The sequence below is a fragment of the Lynx rufus genome, unplaced genomic scaffold (assembly GCF_022079265.1).
Source record: "Lynx rufus isolate CCGP_SWC_20201006 ecotype Redwood Valley unplaced genomic scaffold, mLynRuf1.p SCAF_11, whole genome shotgun sequence".
NCBI lineage: Eukaryota > Metazoa > Chordata > Mammalia > Carnivora > Felidae > Lynx > Lynx rufus.
Genome location: NW_025814825.1, coordinates 11,091,665 through 11,118,465, shown reverse-complemented (window position 1 = coordinate 11,118,465; position 26,801 = coordinate 11,091,665). Strand labels below are relative to the sequence as shown.

The window sequence follows — 26,801 nt, the reverse complement described above, 5'->3', positions numbered from 1 at the left end:
CGATACAGTATTGCAAAATAGACAACAGAGGATTCCCTGGAAAAGAGCCTAACTGTTTTGCTCTTACACAAATGCCACAACGGGACAAATCTAGCCAGATGCAAATAACCAGGGACCCTCAATATTAAAAATGGACTTCAGCACTTGGGTGAATGGTTTTATTAGACAGAATAATTAATATATAAACCAATGCTCCTAAAATTCCTGTGACCTTTCCATGCTATCACAAGGATCTAGCATACCCATATTATAAGATTAAGGTGGTTCAGTTGACACGGTAAATGCAAAATACAACAATTAACTTTGAATAATTATTGATTTTTCTTACACTGTATCGTACCCATGGGGTGGTATAAAGGTCTCAGAAGTATTTAAAATATAGCCCAGTGGTCCTAGTGCACACCAAAACATTACATAAAAATGTTGACAAGACATAAAACCAACCAATTCTGTTTAAAACTCCCTCCATAAATCACAAATTTACACAGCAGAGACACTGACCACATTAATCAGCACATAATCAGTAAATGATAAAGGTGCCCACCCCTGTGACCAAAATGGAGTAACGAACAGCAAAATTATTATCCCATTTCTGTTGCTATAATATTACATAAACTTGAGATGAAACTTCTTAAGATGTTAGTTACCCAATATCACTTTCTTCTGTCACTCCAGATGGTTAACAATCATTGCTACCAAGGCATCCCTTGAGTAGAGTTGGCTTTAGGACCTTCCCCCTAAACACAATTATTTATATTAAAATTTTTTTCTATACTTATATGTCCTTTTACAGCCAAATAAGAATACATTTGCTTTCAAATAATCTCAAATACAAAATGATATATAATGTATTAAACAAAATTATACCAGATAATTTTCAAGTTTTCAAGCAAAGAACAAAGTTACATTTATCTAGTCTTTGTATGGGAAATGCTAAAACGCTATTTATTCATGGTTATCTGTGCTTTTCTCAGATTCTCCAAATGTCATTCAGTGAACATCAGAAAATTAAGCATAACGAGTCTCTAAATTCAGATCTAGGTTCAATATGCTGCTTAAGTATTGCCATGGTATGAAGATTTGTGACCACCAAAAATCCATATATTAAATCTTGAATCCCAGTTGTGGTGGTATTACAAGGTAAGGCCTTTGGGAGGTAATTAAGTCACATGGGGGAAGCGCTCATGAGTGAGATTAGTGTTCTTATAAATAGACACCACAGAACTCCCTAACACCTTCATACATATGACAACACAAAGAGAAGAGGACTCCCCCCACCCCCCACCCCCCCCTCCCCCACCCATGCTGGCATCCTGATTTGAGACTTCCACACTCCAGAACTGGGAGAAATATATTTCTGTTGTATAGAAGCCACTCAGTCTGGTATTTTCTCATAGCAGTCTAAATGGAGGAAGACAAGTATTATACCTGTGTAAGTCTATAAAAACTATAAAACATTAAAAGAAATTAAAGGTGATCTCAATAAATGCAGAACTACCATGTTCATGGAATAGACACTATTATAATGATGCCAATTTTCCCCAAATGGATTTCCAGATGTGATGGGATCCCAAGCAAAATCTTATCAGAGTTTATTTTGTTTTGGGTGGAAGTTGACAATCTTGTGCCAAAATTCAAATGGAAATGCAAAAGATGAAAAAAGGCCAAGAAAATGAATGAAGGCAAAGTGATTTACCAGATTATGAATCTTGACCCTTACTGCACATAAGTAGCTTGAGTTATATTGTTGATATAAATATGAAAGTTAAAATAACACGTTTTTGAAAGAAAACATCTTCATGAAGATGGTTTTACCTTAAAGCAGGTAAAACCAATTTAGAATAGATTACCACATTTAATAACTATAAAGAAAAATATTAAGAAGGTGGATTGTACAGGCGCTTGGCTGGCTCATGTAGTAGAGCATGGAACTCTTGATTTCAGGGTTGTAAATTTGAGTCCCATGTTAGGCGTAGAGATTATGTAAAAATAAAATCTTAAAAAAAAAAAAGAACTTGGATTATATTGTAATTAAGTACGTCTGTTCATGAAAAACATTAACTAGCAAGAGATTAAGAAGGCATACAGGCAAGCAATACAGTGAGAGAAATATTTATAATACACATAATTGATAAAGTATTTTTACCCAAAGTATATAAGGACATTTCTCCAAGTGAGTAATAAAAACACAATAGAAAACCAGCCAAAGATTTGAACAGGCTCGACACAAGAGAATATCAAACAGATGATGAGCATATGAAAATATGCTCCACATTACTCGTCATGTAGCAAAGTAAGAAAATTTTAAGGCACCACATATGTTGGTGTGATGATAAAATAGTGAAAACTGCTATAGAAAACAGTCTGGAAGTTCCTCAAAAAACTAAAAATAGAACTGCCATGTGATCCAACAATTCCACTCTGGAGCTTACATCCGAAAGAACTGAAAGCAAGGCCTAAAACAGTTATTTGCGTGTTCATAGCACCACTATTCATAATAGCCAAGTGGTGGAAGCAATTCAAATGTCCACTGACAGATGAATGGATAAACAAAACGTGGCATATCTATATAATATCCAGACTTAAAAAGGAAGCGAATCCTATTACATGCTACATACAACATGGATGAACTTTAATGATACAATGTTAAGTGAAATAAGTCAGTCACAGAAAAGCAAATCTATATGATTCCAGTTATAGGAGGTACCCAAAGTAGTCAAATTCATAAAACATAAAAGGGGAATGGTGGATACCAGTGGCTGTGATAATGGGATAATCGGGAGTTATTTAATGGGCATAAAGTTTCAGATTTGAAAGATGAAAATGTATGTATATGAATATATATATGATATATATATAATATATATGAATATATATTAATGCTAAAGAATTAACCCACTGTGGTTAAGTGGGTAAGATGGTAAATTTTATGTTTTTTTAAACATAGTATAAAAAAAGTGGAAAGAGGTCTTTAAAAAAAAGGCACTAAACACCCATTAGAATGTCTACAGTGAAAAAGAAAATATCGAGTATTGATAAGAATGTGGAGCGACTGGAAGAGTTGTATGTTAGTCATGTGACTATAAAGAGATAACCACTTTGGAAAACTGTGTGTTCCTATCAACCAAAGCTGCACATATGCACACCCCACCCTTCCCACCCCTGCAATTTAGCAATTCCACTTCTAGATGTACAGCAAATAAAAATGTATTCTTATATTTCCAAAAGATTTCACCAATATTCATAATTATCCCAAATTGGAAACAACTCAAATGTCAATCACCAGAAGAATATAACTCCATAAATTTTCAACATTTATGGTAACAGAACACTACTGAGCAATGAGAATGAGAATGACTTACAGTTACAGAAAACATGAATTAACCTTACAACTCTAATGGTGCATAAAGGAAGATAAGACGAAAGAATAATTATTGTAAGACTGCATTAAGATGAAGTTGGAAACAGGCAAGAGAAACCCATACTGTTAGAAGACAGGACAGAGGCTACTTTTAATCGGGGATAAGAGGGGACAAGAGTGCTTTTGAGGTGCTAGTAATATCAGAAGCCAATTACACAAAGGTGCTCACTTTAGAAAAATCCTGTGACCTTAGGATTTCTGTAGTCTTCTGCACATATGCTACAGTTAATTAAGAAGTCTACCTTAACCTAAATTAAAACAAAAAACTGGAAAGGCTGGAGCACCTGGGTGGCTCAGTCGGTTAAGTGGCCGACTTCGGCTCAGGTCATGACATCACTGTCTGTGGGATTGAGCCTGAGCCCAACATCGGGCTCTGTGCTGACAGCTGGGAGCCAAGAACCTGCTTTGGATTCTGCGTGTTCCCCTCTCTCTGCCCCTCTGTGGCTCGCACTCTGTCTCTCCCTCTCTCTCTCAAAAAAGAAATAAAAATTAAAAAAAATTAACAGCAAAAACTTGTAAAGGCGGTCATTTACTACTTCAGGATACTTTAGCAAGTTTCTTAACCCATGTATAGCAACACAGAGCTAGGATCTAATTAATATTAACCACTATTTCATGTCTCTTTGATTTATTACTGCACACTTGGCTCCTGATCATAGAATTTCAGCTCAAATATTTGTTGAATGAATGGTTAAAAACCACAAAAGCCCAATGTGGTTGCATTTTACAAAAATTTCAAAAAATACAAGTTACACTATTAAGATGAAAACTCTCATTTCAAAAGAAGATTTTAAATGAGTATAAATAGCCCCAATTTTAAAACTTTTCTCCAGAATTGTATCATTTAGAAAGTGGAAGGATTTATTAATTTATAAGCTGTTGAATCTGTGGTCACGTGGCAGTCACTTTAAATGGTAAATGGTACATACAAACTTCTGTGGGAAATGTTTGTGTAATTAAAAACACACCACAAACTGAATGAAAAATGTTTTAAATAGTTTTCATAAATATGATCGACTTGTCATATATGTAAAATAATTTAAATACCATGAAGTCCATCCTTTTAAAGTACAGAATTCATTGGTTACTGTATACTCAGCGTTCACCCTCTCCCCAACCCCTTAGAAGTCATGCCATTTTTTTCTCCTTCCTCTGTCTGCTTCGGTCCCAAATCTATTTTCTACCTCTATGGACTTTGCTCATTTGGGACATTTCATATAAATGGAATCCTCTAACATGTGGCCTTTTGTATCTGGCTTCTTTTCCTCAGCCTATGTTCATTCATGTTTGTAGTACTTATCGGTAGTCTATTCCTTTTTACTGCCAAATAAGTATTCCATTGCATGGACATGCCATTTAGACTGTTTCCACTTTTGCAGTTATGATTGATGTTACGATTAACATTTATTTAACAAGTTTTTCTGTTGACATGTTTTCATGAGACCAAGCCCTGCAATGACAGTGTGGAGCCTGCTTAGGATTCTCTCTCCCCCTCACTCTGCCCCTCCACAGCTCACGGGGGGGTGCGTGCTCTCTGTCAAAAGAAATATATTTATTTTTTAAATATTTATTTCCTTGTTGAGAGAGAGAGAGAGAGGGAGAGAGAGAGAGTGGGGAGGGGCACGGGAAAGGCAGAGAGAGAAACCCAAGCAGGCTACTCTTTGTCAGCACAGAGACCAATGCAGGGCTTGATCTCATGAACTGTAAGATCATGACCTGAGAGGCAATCAAGAGTCATACAAGCCACCCAGTCACCACTAAATAAATAAACATAAAGAAAGAAAGAAAGGAATAATCAGACTATTTTCCAAAGTGCAAGATCTATTTTGTAATTACACTAGGAATGTACAAATGGTCCAATTTCTATATCCTCGACAACTCTTGTTACGGCTTGTCCTTAAATTATAGGCATTCTAGGGTAAAGTGGCATCTCATTTTGACTTTGATTTGCATTTTTCTGCTGAGTCATGATGCTGAGCATATTTTCATGTGCTTATTGGTCACCTGTGTATCTTCTTTGAAAAAGGTCTGTTCAAACACATTGTTCATTTTAGTTTGGATTGTTCATTTATTATTGATATTTAGGAGTTCTTTTCTTATAGTCTCTATACAAGCTCATTAGACATCTGCTTAGCAAACATTTTCTTCTATTCTTATTGTTTTTTTGACCTTTCTTTAGAGTCGTGTGAAGCACAAAAGTTTTAAATTTTTTTTTTTAAATTTTTTTTTTTTAATGTTCATTTATTTTTGAGACAGAGAGAGACAGAGCATGAACGGGGGAGGGGCAGAGAGAGAGGGAGACACAGAATCGGAAGCAGGCTCCAGGCTCTGAGCCGTCAGCCCAGAGCCCAACGCGGGGCTCGAACTCACGGACCGCGAGATCATGACCTGAGCTGAAGTCAGACGCTTAACCGACTGAGCCACCCAGGCGCCCCAAAAGTTTTAAATTTTGATGAAGTCCAATTTATCTTGTCACTTGTGCTTTTGGTGTTTTATCTAAGAAAAAAATTGTGTAATCCAAGCTCAAAGATTCACAGCTATGTTTTTTGTTGTTATTGTTGTTGTTAATTTTTTAAATGTTTATTTTTGAAAGAGAGAGAGAGAGTGCTCAGGAGAGGGGAGAGAGGGCAGGGGGAGACAGAGGATCTGAAGCAGGCTCCATGCTGACAGCAGAGAGCCTGATGTAAGGCTTGAACCCAGGAACTGTGAGATCATGACCTGAGCTGAGGTTGGATGCTTAACCAACTGAGCCACCCCGGTGCCCCTACAACTATGTTTTTATGTTTTGACTAATGATTACATAGCTTGAACTCTGACATTTGAATCTCTGATCCATTTTGGGTCTTTAAGTGACTAGGACATTTCATGACAAGTTACTTCATTGTAAAGTTTTTAAGTTAAAAGATGTGGTAAATAACTAAATATAAATAAGTGATCCTGGATTGAATTCAGACCCAAGAAAAAATATGTTGTCTTTTTCCATAAAGGATAATTAGATATAAGACCTAAAGATTAGACAATAATATTAAATCAGTTTTGATAATTGTCCTGTGGCTATGTAAAACTTTCTTAATTATATTGTGGTTATATAAGGCAACATTCTGGTTTGTTTTTTTTAAAGACTTCATGGGGCTCAAACTCACAACCCTGAGATCAAGAGTCTCATGCTCTACCAACTGAGCCAGCCAGGCACCACGCACCATCCTGATTTTTATGAAAAACATAGCAATGTATTTAGGGGAAAAGGGCATCATGTTTTCAAATTACTTTTAAAGTATTAAGAAAAAATAGAGAATAAAGAGAGAGAGGGAGAGAGAAAAATAAAGCAAAGCTAATTTGGTAGAAAACTACATTTGCAAAATGTAGAGTATACAGAAATTCTGCAGTATTCTTGCAGTTTTTGAATAAGTCTAAAATTATTTTAAAATCATAAGTTTAAAAATAATCCTATGATGTTGGCCAAAGTTCCATATTGTATATTTTATTCTCAATACAAGCTTGGGATTCTTGTGCTCATTGTCCATAGGGATGGATGACAAGTTTCAAAACAGAGCCACTCAATCAGTGAGATCATAGGTCAAGACATAAGCTACAGGCAGATCTCTGGAAAGTGCCAAACCAAAGGATTCAAAAAAACAGGCCACTGTCAGAAACGATGTAAGAGCAAAGAATAAGTCTGCATAATCGGAGGAATGAAGAATGGACATATATTTTGTAAAATAAAAGATCTCCCATTCTGAGGTTAACTCAGTCTGTGGGACAATGAATATTCAATGCATACTAAGGCCTAGTAACATCTGAAATAAATTAATGTAAATTAATAAGTATGTGAACTTAGATAAAGCAATTAGTCGCAAGTCCAAAATACTGTCAGGTTAGCAAGATGTCATTTTGTCTAATTATTATGCTGCAAATTGTAATCACCTGGGAAGCCGATTAAGTACCACTGCAAAGGAAATCAGACAAATGCAAAATTGAATATACAGTATCATTTTGATTAATGGGGAAAGTATTAGTCATGTACTTTTCTATCGGGATAGTGTAGGGGAGGTAGACATTTGTAAGGGGTCTGTATGAGTTAAGTGTGCAAAGCAGGGCTAACTCTGTTTGGAGAGCGGGAAGGCTTTATGGAGGAGACTCCTTTTAAAGAACTACAGAAGTTTGCCACCACAGAAAAGAGTACAAAGACCATTCTAAGAATTTTGGAAAATAAGTCCCATGAGGCAAGGATGTTATTTAAGGAAGAATTCTGCTAGTTGTCCAGATACCAGATGGCTTCTGTGTCTTATAAAACCTCCTTTATTAAATTATTATTCATAGTTGGCTCTATTTCTGGGATCTCTGACATAAAGATGATGTTCACTCTGTATATAAGATGCAGCTCAAGAGTCAATACCTTCCCAAAGCCCTTCCTGGACCCTCATCTCCAAATATTACTCTTGGTCTCCTCCCTACTCCTTCTATATGCTCTTCTTAAGCAGGCAAGTGGTAGCATTTCGATAGTAACAGCACACTGGTGACTGCTTAAGGCACGGCCATGAATGAACTCACCCAATAAGGAACACTTGACGGGCTGAATGAATTGCTGAGGAGTGATGGGGAAAGCTGTGTGATGGAAACTCTTGCCACACACCAGCTTCTCCGAAGATGTAGGGTAACCAAAAGTTTGAGCTGCTGAAGAAAATCTATGAAGACCCAGAATTTCCTTTGGCAGTTTAGGTATTGGTTGACCATTGGGAGAGCATGCTCAGAGAAAGGGTGAAGAAAGAAGATAGAGCAATCTGATGATCATTAAGAAAATATTTCCCTAGCAAATCTGTGATAGAATTCTCTCATCCCAGGTTATACATGATTCTGCCTCTATAGCCTCTTTACGAATAGCTCTGCAAAGTACATTCTTAACGATTTTCCAAGAACATGGTCCAGATGGGACAACCTATAGAAATTCCCCATGGATAGTTCTTAAGATTGGGATCAAGAGTGACAGCCTAGGATATTCTAAAGAACTCTCTGGTGGTGTGTGTGTGGGGGGGGGGGGGGGGGCGGGGTTCAGGACAACTCATTACTAAGTGTATGAAAACTGCTGGGGAGACAAGACTGTCCTGAGAAACAAAATTACTGTTATAATTTCTAAGGAGGCAGGTATAGGTAAACAGTATTTTCACATGCTTAGGGGCATAGAAAGAAGAAACTCAAAGACCTAGAGAGGTTTCCCCTAGGGCAGGCAGATTTGGGTTCTAGTCATATTGTATTTATATAGGCAACAAAATATTATTGAAGCAGCTGTCTAATCCCCACCACTTCCAAAAACCAGAGAACATTAGGTATTTATAAAAAAGGTTTAAAAAAAATGAGAGGAAATTGTCCTTCTAAATTTCAATTTTTTCTTTAAAGCTATAGCAAAGCACGTTTTATCAGCCAAGCAATGGTCTGCTCTAAATGGGTCAAGGAACAATTTCAACCAAAATGAACATATAGAAAATGGAATTTTAAATCACTGAAAAAAATTCAAATTAACTATGGGATCCATACATAAAATTATGAAAGTACAGGGAGACACTATGTTTCTAATAGCCCAGTAAAGACTCAGGCTTCCTCAGCCAGATGAAAAAAACTCTGAAGGTATAGAGTAAATGACATTGATTTGACCAGGTAAGAATTTCAAGCTTCTGTACAAAGATAACAGTCAAGCACTATGACTAAAAGAAAATCTACTGGGGGGCCTGGGGGGCTCAGTTGGTTAAGCGTCTGACTCTTGGTTTTGGCTCAGGTCATGATCTCACAGTTCTTGGGTTCGAGCCCGGCATTGGACTCTGTGCTGACAGCACTGAGCGGGCTTGGGATTCTCTCTCCTCCTTTCTCTGCCCCCTTGTTTGTGCGCTCTCTCCCTCTCTCGAAATAAATAAATAAATAGATAAACGTTAACAAAAAAATAAAAGAAAATCTAGTATTTAAACAATAGCAGGGGCACCTGGGTGGCGCAGTCGGTTAAGCGTCCGACTTCAGCCAGGTCACGATCTCGCGGTCCGTGAGTTCGAGCCCCGCGTCGGGCTCTGGGCTGATGGCTCAGAGCCTGGAGCCTGTTTCCTGATTCTGTGTCTCCCTCTCTCTCTGCCCCTCCCCCGTTCATGCTCTGTCTCTCTCTGTCCCAAAAATAAATAAACGTTGAAAAAAAAATTAAAAAATAAATAAATAAACAATAGCAGACTATATAATAGAAGTTTTATTCACAAACCACAAAAAAAGATAATGTAAATAAAACATGGTTATGAAGAGTGAATTCATGGAAGAAATACAAATGGTTAATAAAACTTTTTTTTTTTTTAATTTGGGGGAAAGAGAGCAGGTAAGAGGGGCAGAGGGAGAGAAAATCTCAAGCAGGCTCTGCGCTCAGTGAGAGGCATGACTTGGGGCTCAATTCAAAGAAACTGGGATCATGACCTGACCTGAAAGCAACAGTTGGACACTAAACTGACTGAAACACCCAAGCACCCCAAATGGTTAATAAACATTTAAAAGAAACCAACATAATTAATTACAATGTAAGTTCACTCATAGTATCAATTTTTGGTTACTAGGTTAACAATGATGAAATAGATTACACTATTAGATATGTATATATAATTCAATTTTTTTAATATAATTCAATTTTTAAGAAATTAACAATAACTAAAAGATTTATTGTTAACTCAAGTATTTAAAATTTTTTTTTAACATTTCTGTGCGTGCATGTCCAAGAGACAGCACGAGCGGGGGAGGGGCAGAGAGAGAGGAAGACACAGAATCCAAAGCAGGCTCCAGGCTCTGAGTTGTCATCACAGACAGAGCCCTACATGGGGCTTGAACTCACCAGCCATGAGATTATGACCTGACCCGAAGTCAGACGCTTAACTCACTGAGCCACCCAGGTGCCCCTGGAGTATTTTAAGCAAGAATTTGTAAGAGTTTATTTATTTATTTATCTTAGCATCTTTAAATATTAAGCAAGTTCTCAGATGCTTTCTTTTTTTTTTTAATTTTTTTTTTAATTTTTTTTTTAACGTTTATTTATTTTTGAGACAGAGAGAGAGCATGAACAGGGGAGGAGCAGAGAGAGAGGGAGACACAGAATCCGAAACAGGCTCCAGGCTCCGAGCGGTCAGCACAGAGCCCGACGTGGGGCTCGAACTCACGGACTGTGAGATCATGACCTGAGCCGAAGTCGGACGCTTTACCGACCAAGCCACCCAGGCGCCCCTCAGATGCTTTCTTTATAATTTCTAATATTGGATCCAAACTATACATGAAGAATTCCATTTCAGCATGCAACTAAGAGTAAATGCTCTTGAGAAGATTCTGCTCCAAAACAATCCCATGCTTATTTTTTAAAACATGTTTATTTATTTTGAGAGAGACATGGGCAACAAAAGGGAGAGAATTCCAAACAGGCTCTATGCTGTCAGGGCAGAGCTAAACCAGAGGCTCGATCCCACAAACCTCAAGATCATGACCTGAGTCAAAATCAAGCGTCACTCAACGGACTGAGCCACTCAGGTACCCCAATCCCATGCTTATTTAATCAACCTTTCTTGAAATTTAGAAAGTTTTTGCCGTAATAATATTAACCCTGTCACTTCTCTGCCCAACATGCCTCAGTAGGTGTCGAACATTTTTAATTGAATGTTTTAACATCCAAACTTAGTTTGGGTATGCCCAGGGTTGTTAAACATCATTATCTCAGAAAGTAAATTTAAGATCGATTTTTAAATTAGAAAGTAATCAATTTTTACGCAAAGGAAACAACCAACGAAAGTAAAAGACAACCTACTGAATGGGAGAAGATATTTGCAAGTGACATATCCAATATAGGGTTAGTATCCAAGATATACAAAGAAATGATACAACTCAACATCCCCAAACCAGAAGAAACGAACAGACATTTCTCCAAAGACATAGAGAGGCCAACAAACACATGAAAAGATGCTCAACATCACTCATGAGGGAAATACAAATCAAAACCAGAACCGGATATCACCTCACCCCTGTCAGAATGGCTAAAATAAAAAACACAAGAAATAATATGTATTGGCAAGGAGGTGGAGAAAAATAAACCCTCATGCACTGTTGGTGGGAACACAGTGCAGCCACTGTGGAAAACAGGATGGAGGGGCCTCAAAAAATTAAAAATAGAATTACCATGTGATCCAGTAATACTACTATTGAGTATTTATCCCAAGAATGCGAAAACACTAATTCAAAAAGATATGCGCAGCCCTATCCTAATTGCAGCATTATTTACAATAGCCAAAGTATGAAAGCACCCCACATGTCCATTGAATGGATAAAGCAGATGTGTAGATGAGGAATATTATTCAACCATTAAAAAAAAGAATAAGGGATGCTTGGCTGGCTCAGTTGGAAGAGTTTGTGACTCTTAACTTTGGGGTCATGGGTTTGGGCCCCACATTGGGTGTAGAGATTACTTAAATAAATAAAACTTAAAAAAAAAACACAAAAACTGGGGCACCTGGGTGGATCATTCAAGTTAAGCATCCAACTTCATCTCAGGTCATGATCTAGCATTCTGTGAGTTTGAGCCCCACGTCGGACTCTGTGCTGACAGCTCAGAGCCTGGAGCCTGCTTCGGATTCTGTGTCTCCCTCTCTCTCTGCCCCTCCCCCACTCACACTCTGTCTCTCTCTCTCTCTCAAAAATAAACAAACATTAAAAAATTAAAAAAAAAATTACTAAATCTTGCCATTTGCAATAACAGGGATGGAGCTAGATAGAGAGTATAATGCTAAGTGAAATATGTCAGTCAGAGAAAGACAAATACCTTTATGATTTCACTCATACATAGAATTTAAGAAACAAAACAAAGAAAAAAAAATGGAGACACCCCCCAAACTAGACGCTTATCTATAGAGAACTAATGTTAACCAGAGGGGAGGTAGGCAGGGAATGAGTGAAACAGGTGAAGGGGATTAAGAGTATACTTAACTTGATGAGCAGTGACTAGCGTACAGAATGTTTGAACCACTGCATTGTATACCTCAAATTAATATAACGTTGTATGTTAACTATACCTGGAATTAAAATAAAAGGGGAGGGGGCACCTGAGTAGCTCATTCAGTTGAGTGTCCAACTTCGGCTCAGGTAATGATCTCGTGTTTTGTGGGTTCGAGCCCCACATCGGGCTCACTGCTGTCACCCTGTCAGCACAGAGCCCGCTTTGGATCCTGTGTTTCTCTCTCTCTCTGCCCCCCCTTCCACTTGGCTCTCCCCAAAATAAGTAAATATTAAAAAAAATTTTTTTTTTAAAGTATGGTTCCTGTAAGTACTTCAATACCAGGTCAATGTGTGGAGTGGATGGTGCAAGCTCCTATTCCATCTCCTTGCTCCAAACCCCATTTAATATAGGTACGGATACTATACTTGATCTTAGCCAAAAGGCCAAGTGACTTAAAACTTAATTTTAATTTTATATAGGGTTTTAAGTTTCAGTTTGGATACTTGACCTTGATTTAGTTTTGAATTTTAATTTAATAGTTGCATAAATATAGGACTACATTACTTTTCTTAAGGAAAAAAAAACAACAACAAATAGAACAGTCCTTCTAATACAATCTCAGTTGTAAAGATGTCAGGTGATTAGGGTTCTGCACCAGCTCCACTGAAGACCTGGGGCCCACAGAAGGACTAGTTTAGAATCACAGCTAGGAGTAATATCTGCATCATGTATGGAGTCTATTACCAAGGCGAGATCATTTTTGAGTTTATTAATAGTCACAGGGGAGAAAAAATTGAGCAATATTTTCAGCACAAAATAATGGTGACCAACCAAAAAAACCAATAAATACAAACAATCAAACAAAAACAACACAACCCTTTGGTAAAGACAATTTAAAAGTACCTATGTATGATAATAAAATAAGCTTCAACCTTTGGGGATAATGACTGGGTACATGCGAGAGACTTCTAGGGTGTTGGTAATAATTGGGTGTGTTCTTCTTGATCTAGCTGGTGGTTACATGGGAGTGTTCACTTTGTAAAGCTTAACTGCGCTATATATGAAGACTTGTGTAATTTCGTTTGTGTATATTATACCTGAATAATAAGTTTCCTTAATAAACGAACTCTATAAAAGTAGTTCTAATGGTGGTCTTAATTCAAGAAAAATATGTTTTATAACAAAAAAAGGCAAGGACAGTGAAAAATGTTCAACATTAGCTGAGAGTTAGCATCAACTTCTTGGCTTCTGCCTAATTTTGAATAAGGAAGCATAAATATTCTTCTCGCATTATCAAGGTATCACAGAAACCAAACAAGTAGCCCAGGACATTATACTCCCTTTATTACACACCATAGTAATATTTCAGAGAAGTGCCTGATTTGGGGACAGAAATATGCAGCAACATGATACAGCCCAAAGACATCGAGGACAGAACCTTGGAACAAAGGAACCAAACAGGGAAAGGAAAGTATTCAAAGGCTATATACATATATAAATCCAGACAACATGGTTTGAAAACTTGTGGATACTTGGCTTTCTTCTTACCCTAAAACTCTGCTCACCTCAGACCAGAGCAGGCAATAAAATATTCACTTGTATATATTTACTGCCACACCTGCTCTACTGACCACAAAACAATCCTATAGAGGAGAATCCATAAACTGATTCCTGCCGTGAACTGATCAGGCACTGGAGCCATCTGGGCAGCGTACTGTTTGAATTCTTGTCCCTACTCCTCCCACCACCTCAGAGGCTTAAGAGCGTGTGCGTGCACACGCGCAAGCGCTCATGGAGTTAGTAGTATAGGGAGTTAACAGAGCCTACTGATTCAAGAGACTCCATCCTTTCCACCAAAATCTACAGAGTAACAAGATAACTAGTCCTTGACAAGACTCACAGTGACATGACAGCAGAGAACAGAGTCAGAAACATCTGCGAAAGACTAACAATTATGGGGGAGGGTTAATGACTACCTGGCAAAGAAAAGTGTTAAGAGCAAGGGCACAACAATGTCAGAAAGGCTCAAAAACCTGTCCTGCCCGGTTAGAATTTGCTGCTAGGATTTTTCTGTGTGACCATTAAAAAGAGGACCAATAAGTCTCTCCTTCAAGAAAAGGAGGCCACGGGGCGCCTGGGTGGCGCAGTCGGTTAAGCGTCCGACTTCAGCCAGGTCACGATCTCGCGGTCCGGGAGTTCGAGCCCCGCGTCGGGCTCTGGGCTGATGGCTCAGAGCCTGGAGCCTGTTTCCGATTCTGTGTCTCCCTCTCTCTCTGCCCCTCCCCCGTTCATGCTCTGTCTCTCTCTGTCCCAAAAATAAATAAACTTTGAAAAAAAAAAAAAAAAAGAAAAGGAGGCCAAGTGCAGCACAATAAAAACAGGATAGAGTTCAACCACTATGAACAAACGTACATGGAAAAATAGAGTGAAAAGATTTACATAAAAAATCACAATGTTTGATTTAGGTTAAAGTTGAATATCAAATACACGATAAATGTACACTGTACAGGACGAAGAGTAAAAATGGAACAATGCAAACCACTAGTTAACTGTTTACTGAATTCCTTCATTTAAAATGATTGGTCTTCCTCTACCCCATCCCTTTACTTCATTCCTGCATAAAGCATCCCTGTAAGACTCAGTAACGCTAGTGCCATTCAAAATAATCTGCTCTAAAGTCCTAAAAAAGGATGTAGACTATGGAGACCTAATTCTCTCAATTTTTTATTTGACCCGTATCAAAGTTCAAATTTGAGATGGACAATTTTATCAGACTATTAATTCTCATACTCCAAGTTCTGCATGCCTCAGAAAAGAGCTAATAATGAACACCACGGCAATACTATTCCAAGATACCAATTCAAATTCAAAATATTCAATATTCTATAAGACTTACTTAAGCTCTATGTTCATTCACTCAACAAAAATTTTTCAGTGTTGACTATGTGCTGGGCAGTCCTTTGGGCACTAGCAATGAACATATGAATATATTAAATAAGATAATTTGGAAAGTTTGCAAAAAATAAAGTTTGATTAATATTTTGATTTCTCTAGGACATACAAGCTTTTACAAGACCTAGCTTTTTTTCACAGATATACAAAATCAATTCTTGGTTTTGTTATCAAGATTACACTTTTGACTTCTCATTAGTAGACACCAAATTTTCATTAAGTTGCTTAGCAACCGTGCTTTACTTCATTCCTTATCTCTGGATTGCTTTTGTATTTGTGAAAAGTGCCAGATATGTATCACGATGTATTGAAATGTTCTTTTATCCTGAGATAAGTATTGCAAAAGGGAAAATAAGAAAGTAATTTTACTATAGCTGCTTCATGGAAAATGCTAACTACTCTTTTTTGTCCTTAAGAACCCCTGAAGACTTAAATCAATAATAGCAACAGAATGATGCTACCAAAATCTTTGAATGGTAGGTTTCATTTTTGTCTTCATTAAAAAAAAAAAAAAGAGGTATACATTAAATTCTGTCAGTGTAATTATTATTGCTTAAGAGAAGGTTTGGAAGGTAGGAAGGAAGGATCATCTAGAATCCACTTAACCCAACTACCCAACTACCTTGAGTCTTTTGGATGACTCACTCTAGGGAGAGCCAGCTGCCATGTCCTAAGGATATTTTTACCCTTTGCTACTAAATAGGCAAGAAAGTAAAGGATTCAGAAATATGTAACAGGTATAGATTTAATGAACTCATGTCAATTGTCAATACCAAGTATTGGGAACCAGTCTCTGCTATTTGTTTCAGCAAATGTGCAAGGTACTGTGTAAGGGCAAGATTCAAAATAATGAAGCCAAACAACATGTGAGTAATATGTGAGTAGGGGGAGGGCAGGAAAAGCAAGAAAATTATTACCACAAAAGTCAGGATGGGAAGTTCTTGGGCTTCCAGGAATCAAAGAATATTCTGACCTGGGTAGTTGCTTTATCAATGTTTTCTTTACAATTATAGGTAAACTGTACTTTATATTTTATGAACTTTTCTGTTGATATATTCCATAATGAACAATGTTAATACTTAACAGCATTATTTTGTTAATAAAGTTCACAAAGGACTTCTTTTCCTCCTTACAAAAATACAGGACTATGTTAGATTATATTAAATATTAACTATATTGGATAAGGCTGAGATAGATATATTTTACAATGCCAATATAGTGTCTTTAACATGATATTTTTAGTGAAGAAGAGATATAGAATATTGCTGTAGTCATCTCCAAGACATCTCCAATGATTGCCACCACCTAGTATTTACACACTTGCACAGAACCTTCCTACACTGAATAGGGTTCACTTGTGTAGCAACTTCCAAGGCTAACACCCTAAAAGACACTGTTGGGACGTCTGTGTGACTCAGTCAGTTAAGTATCCAACTCTTGATTTCAGCTCAGGTCAAGATCTCACTGTACAAGAGACTGAGACCCACAATCAAGCTCTGCACTGTCAGCTCAGAGCCTGCTTGGGATTCTCTCTCTCTTGCACCTCCCCTCTCTGTCCCTCCCTTGCTTGTGCTTCCCCTCGCCACGCCCCTCAAAAGACATTCTAGCTGTTTCCTTGTTATCTTTTGATTGACTTACTATGGCCATGGCAGGGCATGGGAAAACACCTAAGTCCTATGATAAGAAAGCGAGGCCTCTAGCAAACAACCATCAATGAATCTCCTGCAAATGACCTGGGAAGTAAACCTTCCAGCTCCACTCCGTACTCTCCAAATTTGCAGATGACTTCAACCTCATGAGAGACCCTCTTCCAGAAGCACTCTGCTAAGCTACTCTCAAATTCTTTTTAAAAAAAAATTTTTTAAGTAGGCTCCATGCTGAACATGGGGCTTGAACTCATGACCCTGAGACTGAGTCAAATGCTCTGCTGACTGAGCCAGCCGGCACCCCTACCCTCAGATTCTTGATCCACAAGAGCTCTATGAGATAATAAAAGTTCCTTGTTCAAAGCTACTAAATTTTGGAGTACTTGGTAAGCAGCAGCAGATAATACAGATTTGCCAATTAATTCCTTAGAATGCTCTTTATAAAACATAAACCAGGTAGATAACATATCCCTAATTAAAATACCTCAAAGACTTCATGTTGTTCATGGACTAAAACCCAAATTGCCCACTATGGTCTACAAAACCATTCATGCCCTGGCTTCTGCCTAACCTTTTTACCCTCACACGGTTCCATTCTCTACTTCTTCAGTGACTAGACTCCTCTGAGGTTATTAACGAATATACTCTTTTCTATCACCTTTTTTTTTTTTTTTTTTTTTTTGCTGTTTTCTCTGCTTAGGAATGTTCTTCCCTGCATTCTTGGGAGTATTCTTTGCATACTTGGCTCCTTTTTGTCTCTCAGTTCTCAGCTTAAATGTTCCTTCCCCAGAGAGGCCTTCCCTGATGACCCGTTCATGAGAAAGCCCTGGAAAGTTCCCACTAAAGAGAGAAACAAGATAAGGAGGCCATATTTAAAGCAATATAAAACTGGAGTTAGTCTGTTTGAATAATTGTATGAAGTGAAAGAAATGGTATAAAATTTGAAAAGAATATAAATTTGTCACTACAGACTACATGATTGCACATCTGAGATCACAAGCAAAATAAACTGAAAAATAAGAAACAAAAGAAAAAGAAAAAAGAAGAAATATATAAACTCTGGGAAGTAAACTTTAAGACACCTCTGAAGGAGGGGCACCTTGCTGGCTCTGTCAGTGGAGTATGTGATTCTTGATCTCGGGGCTTTGGGGACTCTCTACGTGTTGGGTGTAGAGTTTACTTAAAATTAAATCTTTGAAAAAAAATTAAAGCACCTCTGAAGGCCAAAAGAATACCCTAGCCAGTGGAAAGGTATCCTGTGTAGGACAGAAAGACTAAGTATATTCTCCAAATTCTCTGTGCAGTATGGTTACAATAACACCAATAGGACTTTAGTTTTGCAACTAGACAAACTGATTATTAACTTAGGGGAAAAATAAACAAGACAGGAATAGTCAAGAGATTTCTGAAAATTAGAAGGAATTACCTCTACCAGATATTAAAATATATTGTGAAGTATATATATTTGTGTATATATACAAATATATAGTATATAATATACAAATTTTTATTTGTACTATATACAAATAGTATATAATATACAAATATATAGTATATACAAATATATAGCATAAATATATTGTAAGAGTAATTTGATGCTTATTTGGGAGACCCATAGCAATGAGATAACAACAGAAAATCTAGTAGTATAAACAAATACAAATCAGTGGAGAAAATATGGACAATTAAATAAGTGGTGTTGGATGTCTGCACAGTCATCTGAAAAAATATAAGCTGTTATTAACATCCTACATGCAAAAAATGGATAAAATAATGCAGAAAAATCAAATCATTAAAATACGACAGAAAGATTTATCAGCTTATAAGCTAGAAGTGGTAAAGATTTTTCTAATTAAGACACAATACACTAAAGTCAAAGAACAGATGAAAGGTATTTACCTTAAAATTTTTTTCATCTCCAAAATTTTGTTCAAAATTTAAAATTTGATTTAAAAATTCTGAACGTTAAAAATAATGACAAGCAGTGGAAATACATCTGCAACCTTTATGACAAATGTCAATTTTTCAAAGGGGCTCCCATAAAATCAATAGAAGACTAATAATCCAATAGAAAAATTGGCAATCTGTATATTGTTTCCTACTTTAAAATGTTTTGCATCGCCTGTATTTTTCAAGAGTGATTAAAACATAAAAATAAACATCACTTTGGCTACTGTTTAGATATATCTTCACCAAAACTGTTACACATAGAGATTGACTCATATGGGTGTTACATGGGGACTGAAGAAAGGATGTACTTTCACAGCTGAATTGACACAGTCTGAAAATCAGTGCTTGGCTAGGACAAGAGGTTGATCCATGAATGAGGAAACAGTCGTTCAAAACTAGTTGGGGAGCATTTTAAGGAGATTCTATTTAGTTCTTGAGAGGTGCGGTGGCCCAGCAAACATGTAGTTAGCAAGCCTAGTCTGAAACTGTGTGATGGCTGGAAGAACCCTGGCCAGTTTGTTCCCATCTACAAAATGACCGGTAGATCTTAATTCATGTTTGCATCCCTAATATCTAGCCCAGGGGCTGGCAATAGAAAGTATTCAAGAAGCACAGTTTCTTCACTTATTTTTCTCCTTCTGAAACTGTTTCTTTTCTCTTCTAAAACTCACCCACATTGTAACAAATTGAAGGCAAGTTATCTTGGAACTTGATTCTATTTCACATAACAGAAAACCCCCAAATAACACGTTTTTAATATGTTAAAAAAAATTATCTCTCATGTTAAAGAAATTCAGATTTAAGGGGCACCTGGGTGGCTCAGTTGGTTAAGGGGCCGACTCTTGATTTCAGCTCAGGTCATGGTCTCATAATTCATGAATTCAAGACCTGCATCCGGCTCAGCGCTCATAGAGCAAAGCCTCCTTTGGATCCTCTGTCTCCCTCTCTCTGTCCTTCCCCCCTGTTCATGTTCTCTCCCTCTCTTTCTCTCCCTCTCTCAAAAATAAACATTAAAAAAAATTCAGATTTAAGAAAGACTGAAGTTAGTTTGGCAGCGCTCCTGGTATCATCAGGAACTCATGCTCCTATCTTTCTTCACACTAGAAAGTCAATCTGTGCTTCAAAAGTGGCTGTTGGAGCTCCAGTCATTAAATAAATTCATGTTCTATAAATGTTGAGTGAAAGGAGAAAGACACAAAAGAGCACACACTATATGAGTCTAGGTATATGGAGTTCATCAAAAAGACCTTTAAAGAGATAAAGGTCAAAATAGTAGTTACCTTTATGTGGTGTTATTGTCTGGGAGGGCCCTTCTGGCGTGCTAAAATGATTATATCATCATCTGGATAGCGTTAGACACAAGAATAACCTTGATATGTATGTACACCTAAGCATTTGGGCACTTTACTGTAAGATAACTAAACAAGGTAAATTCTAGATCTTTGAGTTTATCTGTATTTTGACAGGACTAGGAGCTCCACATAGATTGAAGAAACAGTATTTTGGAGGCCCCTGGGTAGCTCAATTGAGTAAGTGTCTAAAGGAAGCTCAGGTCATTATCTCACAGTTCATGAGTTTGAGCCCTTCAGCGGGTTCTGTGCTCTAAGTCAGAGCCTATTCAGATCCTCTGTCATCCTGCCTCTCTGCCCTTCCCCCACTCTCTCTCTCAAAAATAAACACTAAAAAAAAAAAAAAAAAAAAGAAACAAAGTATTCTAGAGTGTGCAGCTCTTGTGCTTTTAATTGCTTCCAAAGGTTTAAAAGTAACCAAGACAAATAGTCTACTATTAGAGCAGCTATGGGTGTGGCAATTGTCTTGCTTTAGGAATACCTGGGTTTAATCCTACTTTTATTTTGTATTTAATGTCTTTAATTTCTCCAAAAGGGGTATGAAGTTATTGACTTTGACCTTATTCAAAATCATAACAGAGTCCTTTTGTGAGGATTCAAGTTTTTAACATAGTACCTGATGTGTAATAAAAGGTAGTTGTTATTGTTATTATTTTATCACCATTATTACCAACATCATTTTTTTTTAACAACATCGTCATCATTATTAACAAATGATGGCACAGGGATCTAAAATGATTCTACGATTGGGGCGCCTGGGTGGCTCACTTGGTTGGGCGTCTGACTTCAGTTCAGGTCATGATCTCATAGTTCGTGGGTTGGAGCCCTGTGTCGGGCTCTGTGCTGACAGCTCAGAGCGTGGAACCTGCTTTGGATTCTATGTCTCCCTCTCTCTCTCTCTTTCTCTCTCTCTCTCTCTGTCCCTCCCCCAGACATGCTCTGTCTCTCTGTCTCAAAAATAAATAAACATAAAAAAATTTTTTTAATGATTCTATGGTCAAAAATTCCAAATAAACTGGTTAATATCCTTGTGGATGTGAATGTCCTACTGAATATATATATTTGGCTAGGAACTTGTTTTACAGTTGAGAACTTCCCAAAGAAGTTGAATTCAGTTCTTCTTATAGTTTTGCATGTTTAGAAAACCAAAGTAGTCATGGGTACAATTTTGGGAGTATGTTGTAAAAAAATTTAGTTTTGCTTTCAAAATTATATGATCCTCATTAAGGTGGTCCTATGGATAATGGCTTGGAAATAATTTCAATACAGAAACAGATAACAGATATAAAGCAGTATGTATAATTTAGTACCATTTACTTATGTTACCTAACTATAAATTCATTAAAAGATCTCTAAAAGTACATAAGACACTGACAAAAGTGGTGACCGTGGGGAGCTGAAGATCACTAAGTAATAACTGGGAACTTTTGTTCATTTAACATAAAAAGTCCAGGCTAAGATAAAAAGCTTCCTGATTATTTCCCAGGGAATAATAAGGGTGGATACTTTTCTAGTCCACATATTCATGGAAAATAAATTGATTGGTTTTATATGTGGAATAAATCTAGTTTTGAAAAATGTGTAAGCACAAAATACTTACCCACTTAGCAATTGGACACCCATGAGAGCTTTTTCCTTCTTTTCCCGTGTACACTACAATTTCTATCCTTATTGCGTTTCCTTTTTGACCATACCTGAGTACAAAACACAGTGAAGGGAAAATAATTGCAATTAATTGCGATATACACTTTTGACATCTTAATGCACATAAGATACAGCTTTAAAGAAGTACAGAAATCAAACACTCCTCATAATTTACATTCGTTAAAAATGTATTTTTGTGTGGCAGATATTTTTATTGTTATCCCATTCTGCTTACTTATCCTTAAAGATCACTCTTTTAAAAAATGGACTGGCTCCAAGATAAGCATAAGGAATGTGAATGCAGTGTTGATGGAGGTAATCTGAACTATCACTACGATTATACAGTAATATAAAAATAAGTATTTCTGAATTTAACAAAGACAGCCTTGCTCTGTGAGTGTCTTGTTGAGGGCCCCAAGGCTCATGTGATGAGTGACTCAGCAGGGACACCAGGACACTATTCTTTGCCTGGGCCCTAAGAAACATCCAACTTCCACTCCTGAAGGTATATATATACTTCTCATTTGTTCCAGAGATAATTTCTCTGCATTGAGTCAGGTCCACAGTAATGAAGGATTTTAACAGGGAAGGATATTTCCTCACCTATTCTCCATGATTTCCCTGATAGCAGCAACACTTGGTCCTGCCCCAAGGTGTGTATAATATGGGCCTTTGTCTTTTTGTATAACTCGATCTGTGGAAGGAATAAGATTATTAGACCCAAAGCTTTACAGAATTGCATAGGGGCAAGGAGGATATAGTTTTATTATTTGTTTTCCAATTCAGAACAATGAATCTTGACAAGCTTTTGGAAAGATTTAATAATTAATATCTAGGACAATAAGCCCTAGAATTTCACTTGTTTCTTTCTTTCAGCTCCTAACTATTTCATTCTTCCTCTAAGAATCAAAGGAGAAAAATATTTTAAGATGTGGGTCATATTTATTTTCCTACCTCCTGCTTTAAAAGGAATCTATTAATAATTGAGGTACACAATTAAAAGTTATGAGAGCAATACATCTTAAAACCCTGGCCTTACAATCCTATTAAAATCGAGCCCTGCGGGGCGCCTGGGTGGCGCAGTCGGTTAAGCGTCCGACTTCAGCCAGGTCACGATCTTGCGGTCTGTGAGTTCGAGCCCCGCGTCAGGCTCTGGGCTGATGGCTCAGAGCCTGGAGCCTGTTTCCGATTCTGTGTCTCCCTCTCTCTCTGCCCCTCCCCCGTTCATGCTCTGTCTCTCTCTGTCCCAAAAATAAATAAACGTTGAAAAAAAAAATTTTTTTTTAAAATAAAAAAAAATCGAGCCCTACAACTGTACTGCTAAGAATTTATTATACTATACACTTGCTTAATTATATATTTATAATGCAAATGTACGCAGGAATGTTCCTTGTCACAATTATTTGTAATATCAAAAGAGAAAAGCACATTTAGCATGTCATTAAATGATAGGTTGAATAAATTGTGGGATGTTTATATAGTGGAAAAATAAAAAAAAAACTATCAAAACAATAATATTTAAGCAATGAGAACCCTGAGATTTCATATTTTTAAAAGCAAGTTGCAAAAATATAGTATATAGAGTATTTTTAAGTATATTTTAAAAGATCCAAATTTTCTAAAACTGTAACCAAAATTCAAATCAGTAATAATGTTAATTCATATAGAAAAACTCTGATGATTTATCGTTAGAATATTATACTGTAAGGAGACATTTGCATCATATTTCTGCCCTACCTGAAATTTTATGGGTGTGAATTATATATTTCATAAAAACAGTATGTTTAACTTGGCCTCTCAGAATCATGTCTAGCTGGAATCGCTCAGGAATGCATTTCTGGCTGTGGTGCATCTATACTGACTGAAAGGTCATTATGATTGGACATCGGATACAACATAAGATTACTTTTGTGGCTTCCTAAGATACATTGAACAGATTTTAAGTTATTACTGATGATCTAAAGCAGTGGTTCTTAACCAGGGGCGATTTTTCTTGAGTAGAAAATTTGTCCAACCTTCTTGGTTGTGACAACTGGGTAGGGGTGTGTGTGTGTGTGCGTGTGTGTGTGTGTGTGTGTGTGTGTGTGTATTACAGGCCATGGATGCCACTAAACAGGCTAGGTTGCAGAGGACAGTTCCCCTACAATAAAGAATTATCCTTTCCTCAAAAACTTAAACATAGAACTACTCTACAACCCAGCCATTGCACTACTAGGTATTTATCCAAGGGACACAGGTATGCTGTTTCGAAGGGACACATGCACCCCAATGTTTATAGCAGCACTATCAACAATAGCCAAAGTATGGAAAGAGCCCAAATGTCCATTGATAGGTGAATGGATAAAGAAGATGTGGTATATATATACGATGGAGTATTACTTGGCAATCAAAAAGAATGAAATCTTGCCATTTGCAACTATGTGGATGGAAGTAGAGGGTATTATGCTAAGAAAAATGAGTCAGGCAGAGAAAGACAAATATATGACTTCACTCATATGAGGACTTTAAGATGCAAAACAGATGAACATAAGGTAAGGGAAGCAAAAAGAATATATAAAAACAGGGAGGGGGACAAAACATAAGAGACTCTTAAATATGGAGAACAAATAGAGGGTTGCTGGAGGGGTTGTGGGTGGGGGATGGGTTAAATGGGTAAGGGGCATTAAGGAATCTACTCCTGAAGTCATTGTTGCACTATATGCTAACTAACTTGGATGCAAATTTAAAAATTAAAAAAAAAGAATTATCCTATCTAAAATGCCAATAGTGCTCAATTTGAGGAGGCGTGATTAAGAGGTTAATTACTCTTACTTTGCTAGAACACAATACCTGCATGGAAATCTTTTACTCTTAGATTCGATCATCCCACTTGGGATGATTTCTGAGTGAGTCTGCTTTTTGTTTTTTCATCACTTCCCATTTCTACACAATGAGCACAATAATCTTGCATGTAATGATTATAGGAAAACATGTAAGTGACGATGTATAAAACAATTATGGGTGTACTGCCGATGTTCAATAAACTTTAAATGCTTAGTTGTGTCTCAACTCCTACCCTGTGACTAGTTACTATCTCTACGGAAAGAGTTTTGAAACTAGACAATCATCCTACTGAAATTATGCACACAGTAAAATTATACTAGCTCAGTAAAATTAGACTAAAATATAAATTTTAATGGCATTTTAAATTACAGATTTTTTTTCCATTTCTAATGATATTAAAAAAATTACCGTCCCTTTTTTACTTCAGATTTTTGAAACAAGAGGAAGGTAGGCTCTCAAGTTGTGACTGTCTTTGAAATCCAGTTTAGTCATTCACTAGCTGTGAACTTCCCTGTGACTTAGTTTCCTCATTTGTAAACTGGAGTTAATAAGCCTTCCCTTTGTAGGGATGTTGTGAATATAACAAGTCAGGGCCATTGTACTGTATCAGACTTGGCAGTAAAAGATCTGGAATGGGAATCATCATTATTACACTCTTTTGTACTTGGTCCAAGAACCTCTCATTCATTCTCCTGTTTCGACCCCACTCAGCATTGTCACCCCTTTTCAGATTATGAGATCCTTCCAAGAAGAGCTTATCCCTGGTACCTGGCACATGGCAGGCTGTCTAAGTGGTGTTGAATGATGAGCGGAGAAATAGAAGGATTGACTTCAGAATGTCAAATGTACTTTAGAAAATCAAGAGCAAATAGTCATGGCTATATACTTCACTAATTTTTCTACTGTGGTTTTGAAAAAAAATCAGAATGATATAGTTTATCCTTCCAAACAATCCTTTACCCATTCTGGAATGTACTAACCAACCACCTACTTCTGACAAAAAAAACTTCCCTTGTTCAAGGCAAATCTTAAATCTTCGTGATTTGGGGCTATATTTTAAGACTTTTTTTTTTTTTTTAAGACTTTTAATAATCAAACCTATTTGAGTTCAGAACAGGTTATTTCACAAATTTTGTCCTCATAAGCTGTATAAAAGCTGAAATAATGAGGGCATCAAGTAGTGTAACAAACTTGAATGACCCAATCTATTTAATCTCTCTATTACAGCTACATTAGAGTAAATTAATTCTTCTTTTACATAAGCTCTTACATGAAATCTGGCCATAAACAATGACTAATCAGTACAGGGTTCAAATAAAGCTTTCGTATGTTTTAAATACTGAGCAAATTTCTCATAAGGCCTGCCTAAGAATCTTTAGTCCTGCAAAATTTTCTCAGGGCTGATAAAAATTCTAATTATTAGTTCCTGAATGATCTCTTTCGATGACTCCTAAGACACAAAATATGTATTAGTTAGAAATCACTTCCCAGCTCAGCTATTTACACATGCCTATTTGTTTTTTAAACAGGAAAACAATATTATACAACAACTTAATATTTTAGAATTTCAAAAGGTTTTCAAATTCTTCAGCAGCTAAGATTATGGATTTGTTTCATATATAAGGACATCCTTTGTATTGCAGAGCAGAAGAGCACTAAGCATTGAAAAAGAAATAAACCAGGTCCAGTTCTTTAATGGGGTGGCAATCACACATACTTTGTATAGTTATTTGTTAAGTTGCACATATATTTTATGTTCTCTGTGTGTAGGTTTTATATTTCACAATAAAAAATATTTTTGAAACAAAATGCTTACAGGTGGAAATTCTTTTCCATATAGTAAGAATAAACTATAATAAAGTATTAAAGGAATTCATTCCTATCATATTCACAATAAAATTGGCCAAGAGAAATCAGCAAATTTTCCACTTAAGAAAGTTTCCAAATTATGCGTTAAACTTCCCAATTATTTGAGCATAATCAGTAAAGGTCCCACAGAAAAATCGGCATAGATTTAGTCCATTTCA

The 26,801-nt window shown here is 36.8% G+C and overlaps 1 protein-coding gene and 1 pseudogene across 1 annotated transcript in view; both read right to left on the bottom strand.

The window, feature by feature from the left end:
- The window catches only part of TET1 (tet methylcytosine dioxygenase 1), a 123,588-nt gene that overhangs the window by 24,752 nt on the left and 72,035 nt on the right, over positions 1–26,801 (bottom strand). The window contains exons 4-5 of the mRNA XM_047072861.1: positions 22,555–22,645; positions 21,908–22,001 (exon numbers count right to left, since the gene is read on the bottom strand). Of these exons, the coding sequence (XP_046928817.1) occupies positions 21,908–22,001; positions 22,555–22,645 (185 nt within the window). The remainder of the gene's footprint in view (positions 1–21,907; positions 22,002–22,554; positions 22,646–26,801) is intronic.
- LOC124507312 (uncharacterized) lies at positions 12,718–12,866 on the bottom strand (annotated as a pseudogene).